Source organism: Lathamus discolor, chromosome 13, assembly GCF_037157495.1.
Source record: "Lathamus discolor isolate bLatDis1 chromosome 13, bLatDis1.hap1, whole genome shotgun sequence".
Classification (NCBI taxonomy): Eukaryota; Metazoa; Chordata; class Aves; order Psittaciformes; family Psittacidae; genus Lathamus; species Lathamus discolor.
The window spans coordinates 11,999,822-12,024,153 of NC_088896.1; the positions used below are offsets into that span (position 1 = coordinate 11,999,822).

The 24,332-nt window shown below is 56.8% G+C and overlaps 1 protein-coding gene across 10 annotated transcripts in view; it reads right to left on the reverse strand.

The window, feature by feature from the left end:
• The window catches only part of BAIAP2 (BAR/IMD domain containing adaptor protein 2), a 43,687-nt gene extending 23,827 nt beyond the window's left edge, over positions 1-19,860 (reverse strand). For 5 of the 10 annotated variants that reach the window (XM_065693971.1, XM_065693973.1, XM_065693974.1 and 2 more), the window contains exons 1-3: positions 19,723-19,860; positions 11,524-11,599; positions 9,484-9,570 (exon numbers count right to left, since the gene is read on the reverse strand). In XM_065693971.1, coding sequence (XP_065550043.1) covers positions 9,484-9,570; positions 11,524-11,599; positions 19,723-19,794 — 235 coding nt within the window. In that variant the 5' untranslated portion in view covers positions 19,795-19,860. The remainder of the gene's footprint in view (positions 1-9,483; positions 9,571-11,523; positions 11,600-19,722) is intronic. The other 5 variants (XM_065693965.1, XM_065693970.1, XM_065693967.1 and 2 more) reach the window with 1 other exon arrangement.
• Between the last annotated feature and the right edge of the window lie 4,472 nt (positions 19,861-24,332).

The following is a 24,332-nucleotide window of genomic DNA, read 5'->3' on the forward strand; positions in this document are numbered from 1 at the left end:
GGCACCCTGTTAGCATGGAGGGGACCGTGGATGAAGCCATGGGTGCTCCTGGAGTGCCCCCAGTGCCCATCTTTGGAGAGCTGTAGGTGAGATATTCCTCCGAGACACTTGGACACACACATACACCTTGTGTAGCATGAAGGGAAACACAGACAAGCAGCAGTGGGACCCCAGCACCCAGGGGTGCCCATGACCCATTGTGCCATTGGCCACCCCATCTTCGGTCACCTTTACCCAAGCCAGCCCTTAGATGTGACCAAGGAGCCAGAGACAACGATTCCAAGGAAGGACCCTCATCTCGACCTGACTGTCCGGCTATTGAAAGGATCAACAGGCACAAGAGATGCTGCACTAACAACAGATGAGGATTTAAACAGCACCCTTAGAGCCGGGAGCTTTGGCTGCGCTCACAGCCCCAAGCCAAGCACGGAGCACCCGCATCCCTCGCCCTGCGCAGCTGATGGGCAGCCCTGGGACTCGCTCCAGGTCACAAGGCACCGAGCTGCAAACAGAACCCTGCTGATATTTGCCTCAAAGCCACTGGACCTGCTCGGCCTCAGGGCTGAGCCATGCCGCGAGGGCAGAGCCCAGGGCCAGCCCCACAGACAGCCGAGGGATCCCAGCTCTGCCTCGCCTCTTCCTTCCATTCTCCTCGTCCAGCGCGGCAGCGATGCAGTCACAGCCCCACTGCGCTCTTCCGGGGAGGAAGGGCCGGGTCCTGCCTCAGCAAAAACCCTGTGGCTGGGGCCAGGCACACACAGGAGCCGGTGGGACTGGAGCCAGCGCTGCTGCACGACTGAAGGCACCATCCCAGATCGCAGCAAGCTCTTGGGAAGAGCCGAGCTCCATCAGCTTTCTGTAAGTGCTGTGTTGGGAGGCTCTTACTTCCAGCATGGCAGCTTGAGGCTTCCAGCATGGCAGCTTGAGGCTTCCAGCCTATGTGGAGCTGGTTGTGAACTGAAAGCCATGAGCTGTGTCTGAGCTGCTCCTGTCTCAGCAGCCGGTGCAAAGGAGCCATTGGGACCCTCAGTCAGCCCAAAACCAGATGGTGGACACTGGGCACGGTCACTCCGTCCCTGGCACACACTGGCCATGCATCATCCGAGTGTCAACTCCCCCCGCTGATCAGGAACAACGTTTCTTTTTTCTGGCCCAATGTTTCTTTGCTCTTGTGACGGGAGCAGCTCGTACTTTGCACCATGCATCATGTGTCAAAACCTTCTGCAAACACTAAAATCTGATCCCTTTTTGTCCTTGGCAGGCACCAGTCCCCTCTAATGCAGTCACAGAACCGGTTGTGGCACTGGTAGGTGCTCAGCCAGTGCTGACTCCCACCATGGCCACCCTCTGCCCAGCAATGCACAAAGATACAAGGCAGAAGCTCTTCCTTGTGAGGGTGCTGAGGTGCTGGCACAGGGTGCCCAGAGAAGCTGTGGCTGCCCCATCCCTTGCAGTGCACAAGGCCACGTTGGACACAGGGGCTTGGAGCAAGCTGCTCCAGTGGAAGGGGTCCCTGCCCGTGGCAGGGGTTGGAGCTGGAGGAGCTTTAAGGTCCCTTCCAACCCAACCCATTCCATGGTTCCACAAAGCAAGAGGTGAGCAGGCACGGCTGCAGCTCTGCTCCCTCACCAGGAGCACGCAGCCACAGACCTGCTGTGACTCCTGCAGGCGCCTCACAAGGTGCTGAGGAAGCCGAGCCTCTGGTGAAGAGCTGCACACACCGAGGCGGGGGGCGGACAAGGGGTCACCACCGCAGCACCGCCAGGAAGCTGCTCTCCGGTCGGGCTGCGACGGCTCAATGATGGGAAGTGCACGAATTCCCACTGCAAGGAGGCGATGACGCAAGGCCGGCGCTTGGCTGAGATTCCGGTTTCAAGTCTATCAAGGCAAGGGTGGCTGGCTCGTTATTCCCAAGGCTCACACCACCCCCTCTCCCTTTCGCTTCCCGTTTGGCCAGAGTGGAAACCCCAGCTGGGAAAGCCGGTGCAGAGCTGGCTGAGAGGTTTCTGAGCTCTCAACCCACCGGGGCGCAGGGACCAGGGTGCTCAGCAGTGATCTACCTATTCCCAAACCCAGCTTCCTGCACCAGAACAGGGCTCTGCCCCCACCCCATTCCTCACCCAGGGAATTCAGCCGTTCCCAGCAGCCAGGGAGGTGCGTGGTGCGTCTCTCAACAGATACTCATCTTTGTTTAGACTTTCTCCTCCATCACCACCCCCGTGGCTCTTATCACGGTGAGCACGGGGCGTTTCAGCCCCACATCAAAGCCAGCAGCGGCGCGGAGCTTCCCCCACCCAGCCCAGCACCACGAGCTGCTCCGTGTCCCAGCCCTGGCGAGGGGATGCTGCCGTGCCCGCCGCAGCCGGTCGGCTGTGCCATCACCAGCGGTGCGGGGCAGCCCGGCCCAGCACCGAGAGCAGCCCAAGGTGAGCCGGGCGCTGCAGCCGGCGCGGCGCGGCGCAGGAAGGCGGCTGGATGCCTGCCTGGGAGCACAGGAGCTTCCGCTGGAGCCTCTCCCGGGCTGAGACAGCCCGGCTGGCTCCATAGGGATCGCCCCAGGCTCCCCGTGCTCTGCCACCACCGGGAGCCCATGCGGAGCAGCAGGATCGGAGCTAAGTCCCGCAGATCGTAGCTGCGGCGCTGCGTGAATTCACGTTTAGCACCTCTGACACCCCCATACCCCACAGCACTGAAAGCTACAGACGTTGTTAGACATTGACGTTTCCCCCCAGAACCTCTGTGACAAACCCAGCGTGCAGCAGGGCACAAGTTAAACTGTGACTAACAGATAACCACAGTAGCTGGAAGCTTAATTCCAACCCCAGCTCAGAGGAGGTTCTGTGGCATCACGGTGACAACAGGTACCTTGTGGTGCTGGCAGAGTTTGATGGCAGGGCCAGGACCACGGCACACACCCCAGCAGCGGCACAGTCACCCACACCATGGGCACTCTGCATCACCCACCAGTGGTATTTGTAAGTTAAACATAGTGATTACACACTGCAGCAGGGCAGAGAACAGAGCAAGGGCTTGGGTCACAGTGTACGTTGTACACGGGGTGTGAGCCCCATACCAGCCTCACAGCCAAAATGCGCATCCTATAGGGTCAAGAAACCCAAGGTTAACGTCTCACGTAAGCCCAGAGGCAAAAGTAAGGATGAGGAAGGGCTGGACACCAGAGCCAAGGTTTCACCTGCCCTTACCCGGCTCACACACCTTCCTGCAGGCTGCCAAGCACACACAGGGAAGGAGGAGCTGCAATTTACGTCTGACTCACAGTATCGCCCTGGGAGAACTGTAGGGGCTATTGTGGGCCCTTCCCCACCACACCCAGGCACGGGCAAACAGGTTGTTCCACATCCCTCCCATCACTGTTGGCACCACGCAGGAGCCAGCTGCCCCTCCAGAAGGCAGAGCAGCAGGAACCCATCTCATGGGGTTTTGCTTTGACTTCTCAGAGCCTCAAGATTCCCCCCCTCTCGATCTAGATAGCAGCTATTTTGAATAGAAACACCAAACAGTGCATCAGCAGAGGAGCCAAACTGCTCTGAGCCGGAACATGCTGATGCTTGCACAGGGCTGAAGCAGCCCAGCCTGTCCTGCAAAGGCAGTGGAACCGGTGGCCAGGGGACCAACTCCCTGGCAAAGCCACCAGCTCCCTGCTGCCACCGGCACCGGTGATGCTTACACAAGCAAAACAGCACCACAGCCTCCCCGGCACTGCTCCTTGCTCCTGCGAGATGAGGGATGCAGCACCACCAGCATCACTCACCATCAGATCGCTTGCTTTGGACATTCAGATCCCAAGCACAGAGCATGAAACAAGGAGCCCAGGGGCTCAGCTCCTCCACTATTTCACATTGTGCTGGGCTTTATTTTTAAGGGAGGCCAGGAAAGGCGATGGTGCTGTCAAGGAAGTAACCAAGCTCCAGAAAAGGAGTATTAGCTCCTTAATGAGAAAAACCAACAGACGGTAACAGGGCAAATTGTTTGAGCTCCTGCAGCTCAAGAGGGAAAAAAATTAATCTGCTTTTCAATGGCTGGTTAAATGCTGTTAGCTGAATCCTTTGATGCCGAGCAACCACTTGAACCCGGGGAGGGATGTGCCAGCACATTCCCAGGGCTGGCAGAGAAGTGAGAGCACTGGGTGCTTGGAGGAGAAGGGGACAGGAGGACCCTGCACCAGTCTCCGCTCTGACACAGGCACCCAGTGCCCTCCTCCCAGCCTTTGCTGGACAGGAGAGCTCCATTGCTTTGGGTTTTTTTTATGGGGGAGCAGGGGGAAGAGCACTGACCTTGTGCATGTTTTAGTAAATAAAGCGCTGCTTCAGGCTGAAACCTGCCCCCTGAACACAGCCGAGCTCTGCTCTCAGCCCAGCAGTTACCAGTTCCCCTTTCAGCACCCCCTGCACCCAGTTTCACACCTCCCATTTTCCACCAGCAGCAAGCGGGGCCCTGGTCACGGCTCGGGCACATCCCCACCGCTGCCTCCCCATCCTGCACACAGACAGGCAGCTGCTCACACGTCACGTCACGTGCTGCAGACCTGATCAAGCCAGATTCAAGGCAGAAGCACGCTCCTGAACGCTTCTGCAATCATTCTTCTTCCCACACATTAAAGCGTCTCAGTCCCAGCTCATAGACACAGCACGTGCCATGGAGAAGCCCTCCGGCCATGGGGAGCAGCACTCCCCATCCCCGCACCTCATCCCGACAAGGCGGCACTGACTGCTCCAGCGCTGGCACTGGGGGACGATCCGTGCGTGTGCAGTGGGAAGGAGCCGAGGGTGGGGAAACAATCAGCTTCTCCCGGCTGATTCATTCGCTTCCTCTTCAGAAGGGTTTCACTCCCCACGGCCCCAGAGGACGGTACCGATGTGCTGATACCGTATCAGCGACTCATCAGCACTACCATGGTGTGCTCTGCTCACAGCCTCTGCTCCAGCCCGGCGATGCCTGGGACATTCATTGTGTCCTTATTGAGAGACAAGGTAAAGAAAAACGCAGGCGGCTTCCCAAGGCACCCTGACTGGGGTGAGTTCAGAGGCACGTTCCCAGTAATTGGCTCCCTCGGGCTGAGCAGTTGCCACTGACACCTTTAGCAGGGACAGATTAGAGACCTGGGTGACCTGCGGTTCCCTGCGGCTCCCAACAGCCACCCCTGGATATGAACAGACCACGCACCTGGATCATGATGTAGAGACCAGCGAGTCCCTGCTGCTGTATTGGTGGCACAGGATTAATTAGCACCGAGGGACACAACTGCACAGAGCTCACCTTCACCAGCCTGGAGCCACCCGGCTCAGACCCATGGGATGCGATCCATCTGCACGCCAGCAGTCCCAGGAGGGGAAACAAACACCTCCAGGGCCCAGGGCTGGGCACACGACGAGCTGTGCCCCTTCCTAAACCCTGCCAAGCTCTCAGCATTGCTGATGGATGGCAGAAACCAGCCCTGGGACACACACGTGGCGCCTCCTCCCTCCCAAGAGGATGGAGCATCCCGCAGGAGCTTGTCCCGGGCACGCAGCAGGTAGGCATCCCTGGAAGATGCCACCACTGGAGGTGAAACCCAAGCGTTACACACAGCTGCTACCCGTCAGGAACTCCAGCCAGACAGCATGCTCCTCACAGATGCTCGTTTCACAACCCTCCACCATTGCTTTCCCAAGCACAGGTTGGTGAGAACAAGCCCACTGCTACGGCAGTCTGCTTGTAATCAGATGTGGAGGCAGTGAGAAGGCAACACAGGCAGCAGCAGAGCGAGTCCCTTCCTGAGACAGGCAGCAGCTTTTAACAGGCTTTTCCCTTGTGTTTGTGCACCCTCAGCAAGCCCATTCTATGCTCTACAGCAGCATCATGGACAGGACCAGGCTCTGTGCCCAGCTCCAGCCACAGACCCCCTTCCTGTGCCCAGCATGACCAGTGGAGGCAGCTCTACCCCGCATCCCTCTGGGATGCTCATCAGTGGTTTCAAAGGTGTATGGAAATGGTTTAAAACCCCTTGAAGCCCAGCATCCTTCACTGACAAACAGCTCCAGGACCACAAAGGTTCCACTGGTCCCAGTTTTATCGTGCAAATTGTGCGTCAGAGGAAAGCCAGGATCTACCAGAGCCTCATTACAGTTCAACAATGGTTGACTAATTACTGCACGTCCTGCCCTTGCACAGCACTGAGCTTTCGTCAGAGCAGCCTTCACCGATTCCCAGGGACCTCAGAGAAAACCAGCGGCTGAGCAAAATCCACCTCCAGCCCTGAAGGAGCTTCCTACAGGTGCTGCTCAGCCCCAGCATCCCGGTGCCTCCGGCTCCGCTCACAGGCACGTGCATCCCTGGAGGAGAAACCCCCTTCCCGTGACTTTGCCACGGCCCAGTTTTCAAGTGGGACAAAAGGAACAACATTTGTGAGCAGCAGCCAAGGGACCCAAGCAGGAGCCAGGCAACGGCCAAAGTCACCCGAGCAGTTGCACACATGAGCCTGGAGCTCCTTGGAAGCATCTACAAACCATTATTCCCAGATCAGCGGAGCAAACCCTCACTGATCAGACACAGCGTCCATGCTCCTCACGTCAGCTTCCCCAAAGTCACTGCAGCAACTACCCAAGAACAGCATGAGGAGCCTCCCTCAAGGAGGAACTGTGAGCAAGGGTCCGTCCTCCACGTGCCAGAAACTGGTCAACAGCCTCAGAGCAGAACAGGAATTACACAGAGAAACTGTCTCAGGGCAAGCTTCTGTGTGTGGACAAGTGCCAGCTACACCCTGCACCCACCAGAGCATCCCTTTAGTTAGAAACCAAGAACTTGAGCATCCCAAACCTCAGCAGTGGGGTTCAGACAGAGGCACGACCCCACCAGACGCTTGCACCCAAAACTCAAGCCACAGAGCCGATTACAGCTCAAGAGCTTTATTATCGCTGGGCTTTCCACGACCACCCGGGATTATCCCGTCTACACACGGGAAAATCTGATGGAGAATTCACAAAATGTGAAGCTCTGAGCAGGGAGCTGAGCCTGGAGCCAGGGTCAGTGCTTTCAGCAAGATAAATGTGCAGCATATGCACCAGAGCAACACGGTTTTAAAGAAGCCGGCATGAAGCAGAACAAGCCACCCTGGGTCGCCGTGCTGGAGAGCTGGCACGGCAGCACCCAGCCAGGGACAGGCAGTTCTCCAGCACCCAGCTTGAAGAGCAATCCTTTGGAGTCACAAGTACTATTGGAGAGACGACGGCAGGAAAACACGGCTGGGCTGGAGCACCCGGAGAGCCACAGCAGCTCTCCCGGCACAGGGCAGCCTCCTTGGGGGGCTGCAAACCCCCCCCCCAGAGCTCCTGGTCCTCGGCTGTGCTGGGTCACCCAGGGGGTGCAGAGCCCCCATGGCCACCCCAGCACAGGCAGCATCACTGCAGCACAGCGAGGGAAAAGATGTGGCTGCTTAACCACGTTTTAGACATGGGATCTGCAGTGGTTTTAATGCTCTTTTGACACCTCCTGCCCCAGACATGACATCAGAAAAGCACCCACATTCACAAAAGAAAGGGTTATGGAGGGAAACTAGCATCTCAGATTCTTTTCCATGGAGGCTGGAAACAGACAGTATCTGTGGTCCCAACCAGAGCATCCCAGAGCCCTGCCTGGTGCCTTGGAGCAGCTTTCCCTGTCACAGAGGAAACCACCATCACAGGGAGAGAACAGTGAGGGCACAGCATTAATGCAAATGGCAACTATGAGCATCCCCGTTTGCTGCTGCCTCTCGTAGGGGATGAAATAACCCAGACCCCAGCGCTCCTTTCCGGCACTATCAGCAATCCCAGCGCAGGCACCGATAAGGTAAAGGTGTTCCCAGGAAGAGCCGTACCTTTGGCGAGCAAAGCTCTGACCTCAGCCGTTTCTCAGCCCCTGTTTACCCAGCACGGGAGGGGGCTGGTCCCTGGTTATCAGCTCCACGAAACCACAGCCAGGAATTTTATCTCCACTTTCTTCTGCACGCAGCAGCTGCCACAGTAAATACCAGCAGGATCAACAAAGCGAGAGGTCTGGGGAGCAGCCGCGCATCCCGGCTCCGAGCTGAGCAGGATTCCCCTTCGGATGTGCTCACACAGGAGTGGAAACACTTAAACCAACCCCAGAATACTCAAGCCACACAACAAATGCCCATCAGGAGACTGGGGGGGGGCACTAAGGAGGGCTGCTGTCAAACCACTGTCCTCAGGTGAGGAACCAGGACCACCAGAATGCACCAAAGCCAGGTTTTAAGTGAGAGCAAAGCCTGGAGCTGCTCTGAAAGGGAGGCAGGTTTGGGGTCTCCATGCTCCTCCCTGGCTGAGCCACCTCTGATAAGGTTTTCCAGGCTTTCACTTCCAGAAGGACACAGCTGCTGCATCTTTCCACCCCAAAGAGGTGGATGAGAAGCCCTTAGTAAGGTCTGCACAGTCCTTACAATCTCGGTCCCTGCCTGCATTGCACACAAGGCTCTTGTTTTATTTATTAAACAGAAGCAGATTGCTATAGGCAGCTCTAATCCAAGCGCTAGAATCGGTTTCCATAGACACTTACTGCTTCCCTATCACAATCCAGGCACAGGCAGCGAGCTGTGGCTGGGGTAAGCAGTGCCTGACACCGAGCACAGCACAGGGAAACGGAACCCTGGCTCCTGCAAGGGGCTGTTCACTGACTGCTCCAGAGTCATTTCAGCTCCACCTCTGCTGTTAAGTGACAGCCTCAGAGAGCTCACCATGAGCAGTTTGCCACCTCCTAAGACAGCAACCAAGGGAGCCAGACCTGCAGGAGGGACTGGGAGGAGGAACTGACCTGGGACTGCAAAGGCAACGAGACCAAAACCCATCTCAGCCCCACAGAGCCTTAGAAAACACTGCCGCATCCCTGGGAGGAGCTGGGAGAGGAGCCACCTCGATCCACATCTGCACAGCAGAACAGCAGCGAGGGGGAGAACACAGGAGACATGTCTGAGCAATGGGAAGACTGGAAAAGCATCTCCCAAAGGACTTACCAGAGGAGGAAAGGGAGGAAAGGGAAAGGAGGCACCGAGCATGGCAGCTCGTGATGTCTGTCGCAACTGGGATCAACTGGGCAAAGACCAGGAGGAACAGTCCCCAGGACACCGACCTGCCCGGTCCCCTGTGTCACCCCCAGAGGGGAAGGGGCTGCTTCAGCCCCACAGCAGGAGCTGGTGCTTGCCTCTCCCTTGCGAAGCAAGACAAACGCCAGCAAAGCCGCTCTCTGCAAACGCTTCCTCTTTGCAAACACCACAAGCTGACAGTGCCCCAAAATCCTGCACTAAGAATAGCAGGCTTTTTTTGTTTTAAGCTACATTAAATACAGAGACGCTTTTACCATTCACATGAGGCACGATCAGCTCCGCACTGAGCTCGCTATCCCCTTCAACAGCAAAAAATCTGGTTCCATCCCTGTGCTCGGAGCCTGCTCCGGATTGTGGCTCCATTTAGCAGTAAATTGGTGACTTACCCAGCTCTTTAGATCCTTGGCTTTCACTGGCCAACTCTCCCATCTTAACCAGGGCATCAAAGTATCCTTTTGCTGCGTATGTCATACCTAAAAGCACCAAAAAATGCAGGTTATATTCTCCTTAATGGCTATTACAGCTTCTGTGACACCAAATAGATGCTAGACACTAAAACAGACATTACTTCAAAGGGCTTAACCCCACGGGGAGGGACTACATCACAGGAGAGATGAGTGGAGAAAGAAGAAAGCTGGAGCAGCAAGTTTACAGGGCTCTTTGGTGGGGGGGAAGGTAGGTGCAGGCTGTAGGTGGTTTTCATTCCAGTGTAACCATCAGCCTGCTTAATGCTGCTCAGAAAAAAATCACTGTGGAATAATTGAATATCACAGACTTTTCATTATAGCTCAGTCTTGTTTGTTGACATTCCAGCTCCACTCTCCACTTTAATCAGATAAGCAGGGGGTTTCCTCTAATCACCAGAACATGTTGTACAGCTTGAGCTCAATGCCGTCAAATTAGGTGCTGAAGCCTCTTCCAGTGTGATTTACCCATTAAGACGCTTCCTTCAGATGCCCCCACAAGCTCAGAGATCCAAAGCAATGGATGACCAAAGACAACTTCAGAAATTACAGGAAGATCTTGAGCTTCAAAGCGCGCTCACAGCGAGGATGTGAGGGGAACGGCAAACGAGGGATGGCTCTGGTTACCCACACCATGCTGCAGCTACAGCCTGCCCGAGCTCGGCTGGGGTAACACAGCACTCTATAGATGGGCCCCACCACCCGGGTCATTAAAAGCTGCATTATCAGTGCAATGTTTCAGAAGGACACATAAAAACCACGGTCCCGAGTGCAACTTCCCCCCTTCAGCCCCTGCCTGCACCTGCCTGCAGACCCAGCAGGCAGCCAGCAGGCAGGAGCACACCCAAACCAAACGTGCCTCGTCAGCATCATCAACAGAGCTGGGCAATGCTTGCTGCTGCAAGGGTGCATTAAGTGCCCCATCCCTGGGGATCAGAGTCCACAGCCCTGAGCAGTGGACCGGGATGGACGGGCGCTTCCCACGTTACGGCCAGTTGATCCATTAAAACCTAATTAAAACCGGTGCTGGGAACTGGCAAGAAAGCAGCGTGCAGGGGAGTGCCTGTAAGCTGGGACCGGCAGGAGGGCTGCTTCTGAAGAGGATTCTGACCGTAACATCCAGGAACCTCATTTGACTTGTGGGAATCAAAACCTGCTCCAGGCAGAGAGCAGGAAGGCACCGATCCTTCCCAAAGGTCGTATTGCAAACATGAGACATCAAAATATTTCTTTCCACTGGCTCCAGATGATGACAGCCTCCTCCCTAAGGGGCATTTGCACTGAGCCAATTAAAACTAAAATCCAGGATACAAGAGCAGTGCAGCTCCGAGATGAGCAGAGCATCCCCAAAAGCAAGCAGCTGCCCCTGTGTCAACCAAAACCTGCTTTGAACCTCCCTAAAACCAAGCTGAGGAGAGCCCAGGCACTATACCAAGTCATTTTAAGTCAAATGAGTCTGATTTTGGCTTTCATCAATCCATATTTTACTTTTGAGCATTTCAATCTACATCTCCCCAATGACTCCCAATAGGACCCTGTATTCCTAATCAAGAGCTGCCACTGATAGGCTTTTCTCCCTTCTTTTCCAATGCATTTGCCTGGGCAATTTGAACATTCCAAGAACACATCTTTAAACAGAACTTATAATCTTAATTCTAAGTATTTAAAGTAACATCTAAAGATAATCTGGTTGGAGATGTATTTGTTATCCAGTCATCACCCAACATTTTATCACTTGAATCCTTTCCACATCCGTGGCACCACAGCACATTCATGTCCTGCACATCCTAACAATGTGAGCATTGTATTGAGGACCAAGAACTACCTCCCCAGCTTCCTCCTCTCACTCCCACTGAGAACAAAGAACATCCCAAGGGAGTTTTCCAGCTTTCCTCCCTTCCAGCCTTGCAGCCCCCAGCATTCAAGCAATAAACGCAGCAGCAGCAGCGCAGTTTCACTTACTTGCTAAAGCTTTTTCATAGGTCTTCCCCATAGAAATGAAATTCCTGAGGCTGGGATTGAACTGCTCCATAATCGTCTAAAGGAAAAAGAAGAACATCAGGAGGGATTAGGGACATGACCCGGAGGTAGACAGAGCAGCTCCCCTGGGGCTGCCACACTGACCTCCATGCTCAGAAATGCAAACCCAGCAGAACCCCCCCCCACCAGAGCCCTTGCAGGAACTCAACCCAAGGTTATCGATGTCTGCAAGAGGATGTTGGTTCACACCAAGAAGCCTTAATACACCCATGCACTGCAAATAATCACAAACTGGTTTGGGTTGGAAGGGACCTTAAAGCTCATCCAGTTCCAGCTCCCTGCTATGGGCAGGGACAGCTTGCACTAGAACAGCTTGCTCAAAGCCTCACCCAACCCCATGTTGTACAAAATAATGCACAAAAGCAATGGACCTATAGGCTGGAAGGGCAAATTTTATTCTCATTCAGGGTAAGTCAGAAGTGCAGGTTCAGGGCAGTGCAGAAGTGGCCTGAAGCTAATGCAAACACGATGATAAGAGCTGCTGAGCACAGCCAGGACGTCAGCTGAACACAGTGACCCGTGCTGCCACCTCGAGCCATGCCCTTTGCGAGGGCGATTGGAGGCACCTTCACCTCTCACCAAGGGCAAACCCTCTGCAATGCTCTTCCCCCCCACCGCAGCTCCAGAAGGTGCCGCTGGCACTGTCTGGATGCAGCAGTCAGGGAAGACGCCCCAAGTATCCTCCCATCATCCCACAGCTCGATTGAGGAAGGCCAAGGTTGTGTTTTCAAAGCCACAAGGCAGAGGGTTAATCAGGTGGTGGCTCTGCAGTGCCCCAGCACAAGATGCCTTTTGCAGGTGCTTCACTGTAAGAGACAAATGAATGCCCCAAACCAGCAAATTATGGTTATTGTTATGGTTATATGCGCCATATCTGGTCAGTGGCTGGTTGGGACAGCAGGTAACAGCACTCAGACCAACCATGACGTTGACCTGAGTTCTGGAGATGATGAATGGTGATGTCCTGCTCCTGGAATGGCCTTGGGGAGCAGCAGCAGCTTGGTCTATAGTGGACAAGCAGAAGGGGCTGAAATAACCACCAAGGAGCTGAACTCAGAACAAAGCCACCACCATCCCCACCGAGCTGGTGCCAGCCACGGCTGAAGCCACATACAAGGCATTACACCGCGCTCTCAAAGCACTTGGTGTCACTTTCCACCTGCAGATAAAGGCATAAATGAGGGTGCTGGTGCACACCAGCAGCAGTCTGACAGCTTCTCCTCCCTCGCTTTAAGGTCCTTATGGAAACACGGGGGGAAGGAATAATCGGCTCAATAGAAGAACGGCTCTTTGTGCGCTTGGCAGGGCAGCTCCAGACCCTCCCCGGCCAGAGCCATTCAATCCCAGCACCGATCGCATCTCTCGAACCAGCCAGCGATTCCCAGGCGAGCTCTGGGACAGACAACAAAAATCTCCATTCTATTGCTGAGAACCCAGCCTCCGGACCAAGCCTGGCTGCAGTGGAGCAGCCCCGGTCCCTGCCCCACCGCGGGGACAGCCCCTTGCCAAGGGTACCACCAGGAGATGAAGTTTGACACCTAAATATCCCCACACCCCAGCATTCCCCTTGGGAAGCAAGGCCTTGGCACCCCCCCCACACCACGCTGCTGGCAGCATCCCATCTCGGGAAGGGGAGGGAAGACGAGAGACAGACACTTACAGCAAATAAGCTGATTAAGCATCTGTCACTTCTTCTGAAGCCGGCCAAACACTATAAAGCTCATTTTCTGCCTGAGGCATTTTTATCCCGAGTTCCTGCTGCCTGGCCTTTGGAGACTGTGACAGTTTAATTTTCCTCCCGTGGGTGCATGTGTGCAAGGCTCAGGCACCGCCTTCCCCGGCTCAAAACAGCCATTTTCTCATTTCTACGAGCAGGAACGCGTGTAGAGCGCAGCTCAGAGACCAGCGCAAGGCGGGGAGCACCACCGAGCTGCTGGTGTTTGTTAGCAGGAGAAATCCCGTCAATCCTGAGGAGCAACGGGCTGCAGTGCCCCGAAAGCCACCATCCCGCAGCTCGTGGTGCTTCCAGGTCCGCCCCACAGCACCATACACAAGCCTGCAACGGGCCAAAGATGGTTGCAGGGATGTGACAAGAAAGCATGAGGCTAATGAGAAGCTTCGCTGCTAATTGGGACTGCAGGTCAAGCAACACGGCGCATGTGGAAGCTGCTTTGGGGCAGCACAGAGCAGCTCAGCGAACATGCTCAGCTCAGGAGGAGAAAATGAACCTGTAGCAACAAGCCACGTAGCGAGCCGCCTGCCCTCGCTGCAGAAGACAATTGCACACGAGTTAATTAACACTGATGAGCATTGCTGCATCCTTCCCATGTCACCTTTAACCCCGGTCAAAAGCCTACCTGTGTTACACCACAGAGCGGCTGGAAGGGTGGGATCGCTGCCCATAGTGGGGACACGGACACATCCCCAGTGCCCATGGTAGGGATGGGGACACGGACATGGCCGGGGTACCCATGGCAGGGACAGGACACGGACACATCCCCTCCACCAGCAGAGCCATGGCTAAGCCTGCTCCACGCTCGAGCTGAGCCTCAGCAGTGTGAGGCTGGGTAACGTTTATGCGGAAGGAATATTGGCAGGATTTCTGTGGGGAAGCGATTTTTAAGCAGTTTGCTGGGTTAAGTGCAATAAGTGTTTATGTATCTGTATGTACACATGTAGATATCAAGTCATTTCTGCAGCAGTGCTGATATAAACACATCTCCCCGAAGCATGAAGCTTAGTGAATAAATGATGGGGTAGGATCTGCAGCCGAAGCTTTGTCCGCAGAGCGGGAGCCCCAGTGAGCATCACTGGAATGGATTCAGGGAAAACGCCTTCCAAATCCAGAGCATCCTCCTCAAACTGGAGGGAACCAAAGCCCGACTTGGCTCCAGCAGCTGCCAGCACCGCTCAGGGCAGGACCCTGCTCCCCACCAACCAACAACAGCCCTTTTAATCACAGAATCAGAGCGGTGTGGGCAGGGACATGTTCCACTAGAGCAGGCTGCTCCAAGCCCCATCCAACCTGCCTCAAAGCAATAAATAGAGAGGAAAAGGCCCCAGAAGGGGTCCTGCTGCTCGGCTGAGGCAGGGGGAGGTGACTCGCTGCTGCCCAAACCCCATGGACAAAACCTTAAGAGGAAGTTTGCTGAAAGTGAATGTTTTGAAGACGTTGTCTGGGGCCTCCAACACAAACAGCGCAGCAGGACGAGGGCACTGCAAAGGGCTCTTCACTACAGCGACAAAAATAGAGCTTTTCAAGCCTTCTTCTCACTCCCAGGGTGGGAAGGGAAGGTGACTCCAGACCCAACGCACCTTCGCATCCCCTCCAGGTGAGAGGCTGAAAAGCTGCTAAGGAGAAACAGTGAAAAAGAACCATCTTTATGTCAGGAATACGCTTCACAAGCATCGCTTCACCCACAGCAAGGCGCCATCGCTGCTCCTGCGATGCTGCCGTCGCACGGCCAACGGATGCACCATGGGGCAGGGCAAAGATGCTGGGGGGGGAGCCGAGCTGCACAGGGAGGGGAGGCCAGGTTTGCAGGACCCCGCAGCAAAGCTGATGTGCAGCAGAACACGGGTAATGGCAGCAAACCTCGTCCTCGCTCCAATCCTGCTCCATCAGCACCACCCACAAGTTGTTTGCCTTCCACGCGCTGCCCGGGCAGAGTTTAGAAAAACAGAGGCAAAAAAAAAAACCTCTGGCAGCTAAAGGTTGAAAGAGCTTTTGCTTTGTTCCAGGGCACTGAATTCCCCGGGTAACACCACTCAGCTCCCCGGGCCTGGCACGGCTTTAGTCAGCTGCCAAAAATGAAACTAATGCAAAGCACAAGGTCCTGCTGAATTAGGGGGGAGAAGAAGCAACAGAAAACAAGGTCCCCACCTCTCCCCTCTGGGCACACTCCAGCAAGGATCTAGCGGCCGCTCAGAGGCTGTAACAGGCAGCCCATCGGTAAAAATTTAAGCCACCCCCGAGAACGAGCTGGAAACGGAGCTGGTTCAGGTTGTGTCAGGTTTCTGCTGCGTAGGAAAGACCCAGAGGAAGGAAAGACACCTCCTGAAGGGCTTTCAGAAGTACTTAAAAGCAGGGGCTCCCAGCTCCATCCCTGCAGCCTCCCAGGGAGCTCATAAAACCCAATGCAGAGCAAACCAAGCACCAGGCTCCCCTCTGCTCTGCTGGGGCAGGAGATGGTCAGAGGCTGTGGCTTGCTGGGTGCTGGGGCTCTGCACCACTGCATGGCTGCACCAGGCTGCCAGCAACGTGCACGCTGCCCTGATTATGGTGCCTTAAGTACAGCCGGGCCCCATGTCCAGCTCTGCCCCACACAGGAACACAGCAAAGGGATGGACAAGCAGGGATTGAGGTGAGGAGGCTCCTGGATTTGTCCAAGGGATGAACATCACCACTAATGCCACAGTGTGTGCCGTGCCCTGGGCTCCTCTTCCAGCCATCCCAATCTCACTGGGGATGTCCCAGACACCTCAGTGAACACAAGTGATGGACTTTCAGCTAAAACTCAGCTTCAGTGTTCCCCCAATGCCATTTTTGATGCCCCTGTGCAGCAGCAAGGTTTGGTGGCTCCTTGCAGGACTGATGCTGCACAGTGGCACGGGTGGCCTGGGCTCAGCCTGGCACCCATGGGTGACAGCAGGACGTTATGTGACCACGACAAGCGCCATCAGAAGGGCAGCACTGTGGGACTCTGCACTACCCCACAGCCACGCTGCAAAAGCAGCTCAGCCCTAAGGAAGGTTTGTTTCTAAATGGGCCAGCCCTGCTCTGGGAACACCTTCATTATTTCTGTATTAATATTTAATGGCCAATCCCAGCCCAGCGCTGCCTCCATCCGCTCCTCCTGCCCTCTGCTCTTAGAACGCAGCTTTAAGAGCCAAGTTTCTGCTGGGAGGGAGGGAGAGGAGCCTCGCTGGGTGCTGGTCTCAACTGCTCACAGCACACACACCTCCCAGCTCTGCCGCCGGGAACATCCCCATCCAGCTGACGTTCCCGGGACCTCGATACTATAACACATAACAGCAGCATTCCATAACCCCACTGAGCTGCTGACGGCTGCCCTGCTGCATCCCTCCCTTGCCGAGCACTCCCGAAGCTCAACCCAAGCCAACAGGAATGGCTGAGCCACATCCCCCAGCAAGGGCTCTCACAAGGTCCTGCCCCAAAGCCAGGCAGCACAACCAAGGTTCAGCACAATCCTTACTGGAAAGGAGCTCAGGAGCAAGGGAATGGGGGAAAAACCCCAAGGTCCCCATCAAAATGCATTCAGTTTCTATGAGCTGTTGTGTCCGAGGGTGAAGGGCTGGCCTACACCGTGCAACATGAGCAGCACAGGAGTGAAACCTTAGCCACGAGCAGGCTCAACACAGCACCAAAGGTGAAGCACCAGGAGCAGCATCGCTCATCGGCAGGAGCCAGGAGCACGGGAAGTGATCCGGGGTACCTTCAGCTTTGTAGCACTCCTCAACCCACAAGTTTCAACAACCTGTAGATGCAGCACCTCAGCAGAGGTCAGAAACCACGCTCCCAAACTGAAACACGCAGAGGGATGGAGCAGCCCCTCGTCACCCCCAAAGTGCATTGAATTCAGGGGTGGCTCCAGGGGCCAGCTCCTTCCTCCTGTCACAGCAGGTCCCTCTGCTGCCAAAGAGACCAAACCCCACAGTTTTCATTCTGATTCACTTAAGCAAGACTCTCTCCCCTTTCCCTCTGGACCAGAGATAACGAAGCAAGAGGCTGTTATGCGGGCAATAACATTTATTACAGCTGATGTGCAGCAAATGACTGTATCAGGAATTCTGCCTGCATTTGTGCAAGACAATTAGGCCTCGAGTTTGGGGTGGTTTTAAGCAAACACCTCTTCAAACGCAGAGCTATTCACACACCATTGCAAAACCATCTTCCACAGGAAGGAACGGCTTCAGAATGAAACGAGGTGAGCATGGAAACGGCAATAATCTAATCTGTCCTGAGATGGATTTGCCTTCAGGGGAAGGAAGAACTGCCAGCACATACAGCATCCTGGGCAAGGGATGAGCAGAGATGGGAGCAGCCCGGGTTGGCTGCGTTGCTGCCCATCCACCGAGCTGCCTGCCCCTGCCCACAGCAGAGCCACTACAACCGGGTCCCCGCGAGTGAATCAGCGCCAGGGAGGGTGGGATTACGTTGGCAGAAGGTGCCAGCAGCCTCCGTCTCCCTCTGCAATCACTACACATGTGTGGGCAGCTGCGTGTAGTGGCAGCATCGGCGAGGGGGAGGCTGACAGCTCCTCCACCAGCTCATTAGCACCGTCACTCCGAGGGCGAGCGCTGGTGCTGGAAAGCCATTACAAAGGGCTTCCCGAGCAGAACGCCCCGGGAAAGGAACGGGTGCCTGGCATGGGGCTGCCTCCTCCTGCACCAGACCTCGCACGGAATGGCTCAGCCCCCTGGAGCCCCGGCAGGATGACAGCGGTGGTGGGAAGCAAAGCGTGGGGCAGCCGCTCACCCTGCGGCTTGGTGTCTGGTGGCTGTGAGGAGGCAATGGCCAAACCACCCCTTCCTCGGGGCTGTTGCCTCCTGACCACAGCAGTGTTCAGGCCAGAAAAACATGGGGCAAACCCAAGCGTACTTGGGCAATGGGGATGTAAAACACTGAGGGTGGTTTTGGAGACTTCAAAGCTTAATGGAGCTCCAGAGAGTCACTGAGCCTCCAGCCCTCACACCGGGCTCCAGGAGGTTGTAGAAGTGCTCAAAGAACCAGGCAAACACTGGGCTCCTGCACGCACCCCCTGCCACACATCTCCAGAGGCCAAGAAAAGCGTTGTTTGGAGACAAGGAGAACAGGCTCCTCGTCCCCTGCAGGAAACAGTCAGGACCTCCAGCTCCTAGAGCAGATGTTGGGTTAAACCACATGGGCCTCCAGCACATCCTCACTCCCTACACCCTGACCGCTCCTGTTAAAACACTGAGAAATTCAAGTGTTCAGTAGCTGACAGGGACCTTTGGACTCCTCTTTGTCCATCTTTGACTCCTGGAGCCATGAGGCCCCGTGCACCCTCTGCTCTGCGGTCAGAGCAGCCAGCACTGCCGCTTGCTCCGGCCATGCGTGCTCTGCCCCATCCCTCGACCTGCTGCTCCCATGGTGAAGGAATCTGATGGTCAGAGGCAAGAGAAAAGCCTGGCCACCATTCACCCTTCAGCCTCAGCTCCTATGGGAAATGAGCTTCATTTAAACACTGTCCTTGTGATGGCACAAACCGCCCCGCACGCTGCTGACAGGGCTGCACCCAGGGAAATTGTGACCTGCTCCACAAACCTGTTATTAGCACAGTTCTTCGAGGACAACACACCTCAAACACTGAGTCACCACCTGAAACCGTTCCCAGCAACTGTCCCCAGACCAACCATTGCTCAAGCCAGGGATGAGCTCCAACAGCTCTCGCCCTGCATCCCTGCAGCCACAAGGCTCCATTCAGACCTGCTCTACACCCAGAGCACCCAAGATTTGGGGCGCCATTAGCTCTGCCTTTGGCTGCTCTGCCACATGATCCCCAAACCAAGACTTCAGAACTTTACTACCCTGGTATTGCTCGTACTAAATTCCTCTATATGATGCTTTTTTCCCTGCTTAATGCTCCCAGGTATCTCCATCCCACCACTTACAACGCAGGAAATCAGGCAAGCTTTCCAGTTTAACAAATGACATCCTGCATTACACGTTGGGCTAGAAAGGTTTTATTAGCCCCGGTCACAGGAGCCAGCGGAGCAGAAACCACTTCCCTCACAGGGAGAATTAAAGCACATATTTTGTGTTTTAATGACACCGGGAGCAAAGCAGGAAGAGAAAAACCGAGATTTCCCAAACTCCAGCTACGGCCGGGACACGGGAAAGGCTCCGAGCGCTCCGGGCTGCGCCTGGCTCCCCTGGCCAGGGGGGTCTGGGGGGGCGGTGGGATGAATTAACTGCGATAACGCCAGTCCCCCCGCCGGGTCCCCTCGTCCCGGGGCCCCCCCCGGAGCCGCTCCCACCCCGACGGCGGCTCCTCCCGCCCGCTCCCGGCGGCGGACGGGAACGATGCGAGGGGAACAAGCAGAAGCCCGAGGGCAGCGCGGCGGGGCCGGGCTCACCTTGTAGACATTCTCGGTGAGGCGGTGAACCTCCTCGGAGCGGGACATGCCGGGCGGGCCGGGCAGCACCATGGGCGGCGGCGGCGGAGGAGCGGAGCGAGCGGCGGAGCGGCAGCGGCACCGAGCGCCCTCCGCGACGCCTTTTATCAGCTCCCGGCGGCAGCCACCGCCCCGCCCCGCCGGGAGGAGCCACCCCGAGCCGGGCCGGGCGCCGCGGTGAGGGGCGGGAGGGGGGCACCGGGATGGGCGAGCTCCTCGGGCCCTCCTGATGCGTCCCATCCCGTACCCCGTTCCCCATCCCATTTGCTTTCTCTATCCCATTCCCCGTCTCCCTGTTCCTATCTCTCCCTACACTGTAGTCTCCATCCCATTCCCCCCCCATGCCCTCCCTATATCCCATTCCACATCCCAAATCCCATTCTCTAGCCCATTTCCCATTCCATGTCCTCCCTATACACAATTCTCCATTTTGTATCCCATCCCGGCCCCCATTCCCTGTCCCATGCCACCTTTATACCCCATTCCCCATCCCATGCCCCCTTTATACCCCATTCCCCATCCTACACCCCATTCCCCATCCCATGCCCCCTTTATACCCCATTCCCCATCCCACACCCCATTCCCCATCCCATGCACCCTTTATACCCCATTCCCCATCCCACACCCCATTCCCCCTTTATACCCCATTCCCCATCACACACCCCATTTCCCATCCCATGTCACATATTCTACCCCACAGCCCTGATGTACCCCACCCTATGGCCCCAGTATTCCCCACTGCACCCCTGCTTTACCTGTCCTCTATCTCCTGCTGTACCCTATGTCCCTCAGCTACCACCCAGCACAGCCTCACTGTACCCCACCAGCTGGTGCTGTGCTCCATCCCCAGCTACGGGACGGGGAAGAGCAGCCGGCAGATGCAGGGTGTTGTTTTTATAAGGGGAAAGGCAGAGGACACTGGCCAGGAGGGCTGGGAGAGCAGAGGTGGGATGAACCATCACCATGGTGCATGGCAGCCCGGTGCAGCACATGTGGTGCTTGTCTGTGGCCCTGGAGAGATCAGCACGGGCAGGAGGACAGGCAGCTCCTGCCCGCCTGCCCCTCACTGTCCCCACACTGTCCCACTGCCTGGCCAGCTCCGAGACCCAGGCTCACACCTTGTCACCCGCAGCACCGGCATTCCCCTGGGAAGCCCTCGGAGCCCTCCTGGCTGCGGGATGGTGAAGCTGTAGATCCCTGTCCTTCATCCTCCCAATTCCTCGGGCCAGCAGCAGCTTTTGCACAGGTTCCAGGACACAAGGAACAGGGACATGCCCTGGAGCCAGCAGCCCGCATCCCACTGCCTCACAGCCCTCCCCACCGGGCACAATCCACCACCGGCTGCCTCATCCTGGCCCTTGGGCCAAGCCTTCCTCTCCCTCCTCTCTGCCACGAGGAGCGGTGAAACAGTTAAGCAGCTGAGTGTGCTTTCTCCCATCATCTCCTCCATCAGTTCTGAGAACGGTCGATACCTTGGTCCCAAACCTCCTGCCTCTATTTGCCTTTCCGCCTCCCACTCTCCATCCCAGCCCTGGCAAGGAGCAGGGGATGCACCAAAGGCAACCACTGGCTCTGGCCACATTTGGGTCCCATTTTGGCTTCTGTGCCCTCAGATTTCACACTCCAAAGGACAGGAAAGAATTTACAGCCCCTGAGAAGGGTTTTTCTCTTTTTGCTGATTAACCCTTTCCAGGGGGCTGGGAAGGAGAAGCAGCAGTGGGACATCACCTCAGGGGGACCTGGGAATGAGGCCACCACAGGAGGCGTTCCCAGGAGGGATGCCCAGCTGCCTGTACCAACACAAGGTCCCCACAGTGCCCCTTTCCCCCTCCATCCCAAGCAGCCAGTCCTGGCAGGACACTGCTCCCTTGACTGGACACTGGGTCCTCGCCAGCTTTCCAGTGCCGGCAATGGATTCCAGCTCAGGAGAATGCCTCCATCCACATCTCCATCACCCTTATTTTTAGTTACGTTATGTAAGTTCTTCGCGACGTCAGGGATGTGGGGGGTTCTTGCATCTAATTGCAGAGTGACAGCCCAGCGACTCCAACAAGCTGTTCCTCTGGTGAGGAAGATAAAAGGATTTGTAATCTCTCATAATAAAAGAGGCCTTTGGGGACGACCCTCAGAGAATCTCGCACATCCAGGCCTGCTCTCAGGCAGCTGCTCCACTTTCTTCCCAGCCTCTGCTTCTCCTTATCCCCAGGAAATGTGAGCACTGAGAAGCTTTCTCCCTCCTACCCGCCTGCTCCCAGAGTGAGTCTTTGGTTGGAAGCAGCCGGTGATTTATCCTCACGTTCAGAGGCACATTTAACAGATTAGCGCTGCTCCTGGCTTCTCCCATGTCACAGACTCTCGATTTGTGACAACAGAACAGCCACCTGGGGCTGCCATTTGTGACAGGGAACAACAGCGACCTGGGCTGGTCCATGCTTCCTGTGCCGCACCCGCTGTCTCCATTCCCCGTCCCATTCCCTATCGTACGCCCCATCCCTTACCCCATTGCCCATCCCATGCCCTCCCTGCACCCCTGCTGTGCTGCCCGTGCCCCGTGCCGCAGCCCAAGGCAGCGCTGCCGCCCTCGGAGCACCTTGGGAATCCGGGGCAGGAAAAACCAGCCCCTGCCTCGTGCCGCAGCCTTTGCTCTGAGTGCTCTTTCCCCCCTCGGTTGCAGCTCCCTTTTGTCAGGGTGATTCAGTCCCCGGGGCTCGCAGCAGCTGGAGCGTGCCCAGGGTAACCATGGAGCAGAGTCCTCGCGGGTTGCCCGAATCCCCGCGGCACAGCCCGGTGCTCCCCCTGCTCCCTTTGCAAAGGCAGCGCCCTTCCACTGCGGGGGAGCAAAGCGCGGTGGGCGCGATGCGGCGCGCACCGTGCCGGAGCTGTGAGCGGGCCGGGGTAAGCTCGCAGCAGCCCCGGCCCCGGCCCCATCCCCGGAGCAGCCCCTCCACACGCGGCGCCGGCCACCTCCAGCCCCGGGTGGAGCGAAGTTGCTGTGGCAACACCAACTTATGCAAGAGCCGCGCGGCTGCAGGTGCGGGGAGGAAGCTGCTGGCGAGCATCCATCAGGCTCCCGCTTCGGGACCGCGCTCCCGGCCGGGTCACGCAGCCCAGTGCGGCGATGGCCAAGGGCGGCAGCGCAAGGAGGGACCGGGATGGGCAACAGCCCCCCGGGATGCAGGGGTTTGGCCCCGGGCTCACTGAGAGGCCTTGGCAATGGGTGCGGTGGCTGCCCCGGGAGGGAGGTGGCGGCAGGGCAGCATTGCTGCCCAGGGAGGGGAAAGCACTGCACGGGGTCAATGGGAGCTGCCTCGTCGTCAGGGAAAGCCTCCTGTGACACAGGTGGTGCCAGCACCCCGTGCCTTTGAATGTGATGTGTCACCAGTGCGTACAGAGAGGAGCGTCACCGACACAGAGAGGAGGAAACGGAGGCAGGGCCCCCGCTCCTGCCACCTCCTGCGTGGCACCGGTGGCTGAGCTGGCCCCGGGAGCGGCTCCGGGCGGTCGCTGCTCGGTCCTTGGCACCTCGAAGGAAGGTGGATGGTGTCAGAGCAGGGAGCAGGGGGTCCTTGTGGGGGCCGGGCTGAAGAAGCCGCCTCCATCTGTAACTCACCTGCTTGTCCAACACGGGCGGACAAACAGACCCTTCCTTCTCTTCACCTCCCTCTCGGAGCATACGGAAAGGGAAGGATAAACCCAGCACCTCCCATGACCCCGCGCGGCTCAGGGCTGGTCCTGCCTGCGAGTGTCAACTCGTTAATGAGATTACCAGGACATTTCCGTGCTCCCTGGCTGGGGCAGATGGCTTCCCCATCGGAGCCGCAGCAGAGCCCTCTCCAGCCTGCGCCGGCGGTTGCTTGTTTCTCAGCTGTGATTTAATCACATCTTAATGTGATGTTTCTGGTGTCTGGGGGGGATCAGCCTGACAGGTTGGAGCAAACCCACCCCAGCAGCAAGTGCAGCGCATCTCTTCCTCACCACCTTGCTCAGCTCTGACCCCGGCCTCCCCGGCTCCCCTCCCAAAACCCGGCTGTCCCTGCTTTTTCCTTGGAGCACCCCATTAACCTCTGCGGGAGCTGGGGCAGCAAAACCCCCACAGCAACACCAACACTCAGGTCCCGGAGCCACTCACCCAAACACGGCTTCACTCTTCCCTTGGTAGCGCAGGTGCCACTCTTGGGTACCCACCGTGGTTCACACTGCTGAGAGCTGCTCCCTCCATCACACGGGCGCCACGTCCCTCGAGTGTGCGACATCGGGTTACTGCTCCATGTGCTGCCTCGAGCCACACACGAGTTTACACCTCCTGTTCTGTAGGGTCAGGACTTAAAAGTTGCCACTGAAGTGGAGCTTCCCTGCATGTGCCAGCAGCTCCCAGCCCATTAAACCCCCCGAGCACAAACAGGAAATCAAGTAAAGCCATTTACTGGGGATTAGCACGGGATGAACAATCCAGGCTCTTATCCAGGCTCTTATTGTGCTGGGGGAGCTGCAGGGCTGGAATCCAGCACCGGGGCTGGGACATGGCGACAGTGACTTCCAGCCTCTGCCTCACGCTGCTGAGCAGGGCTCAC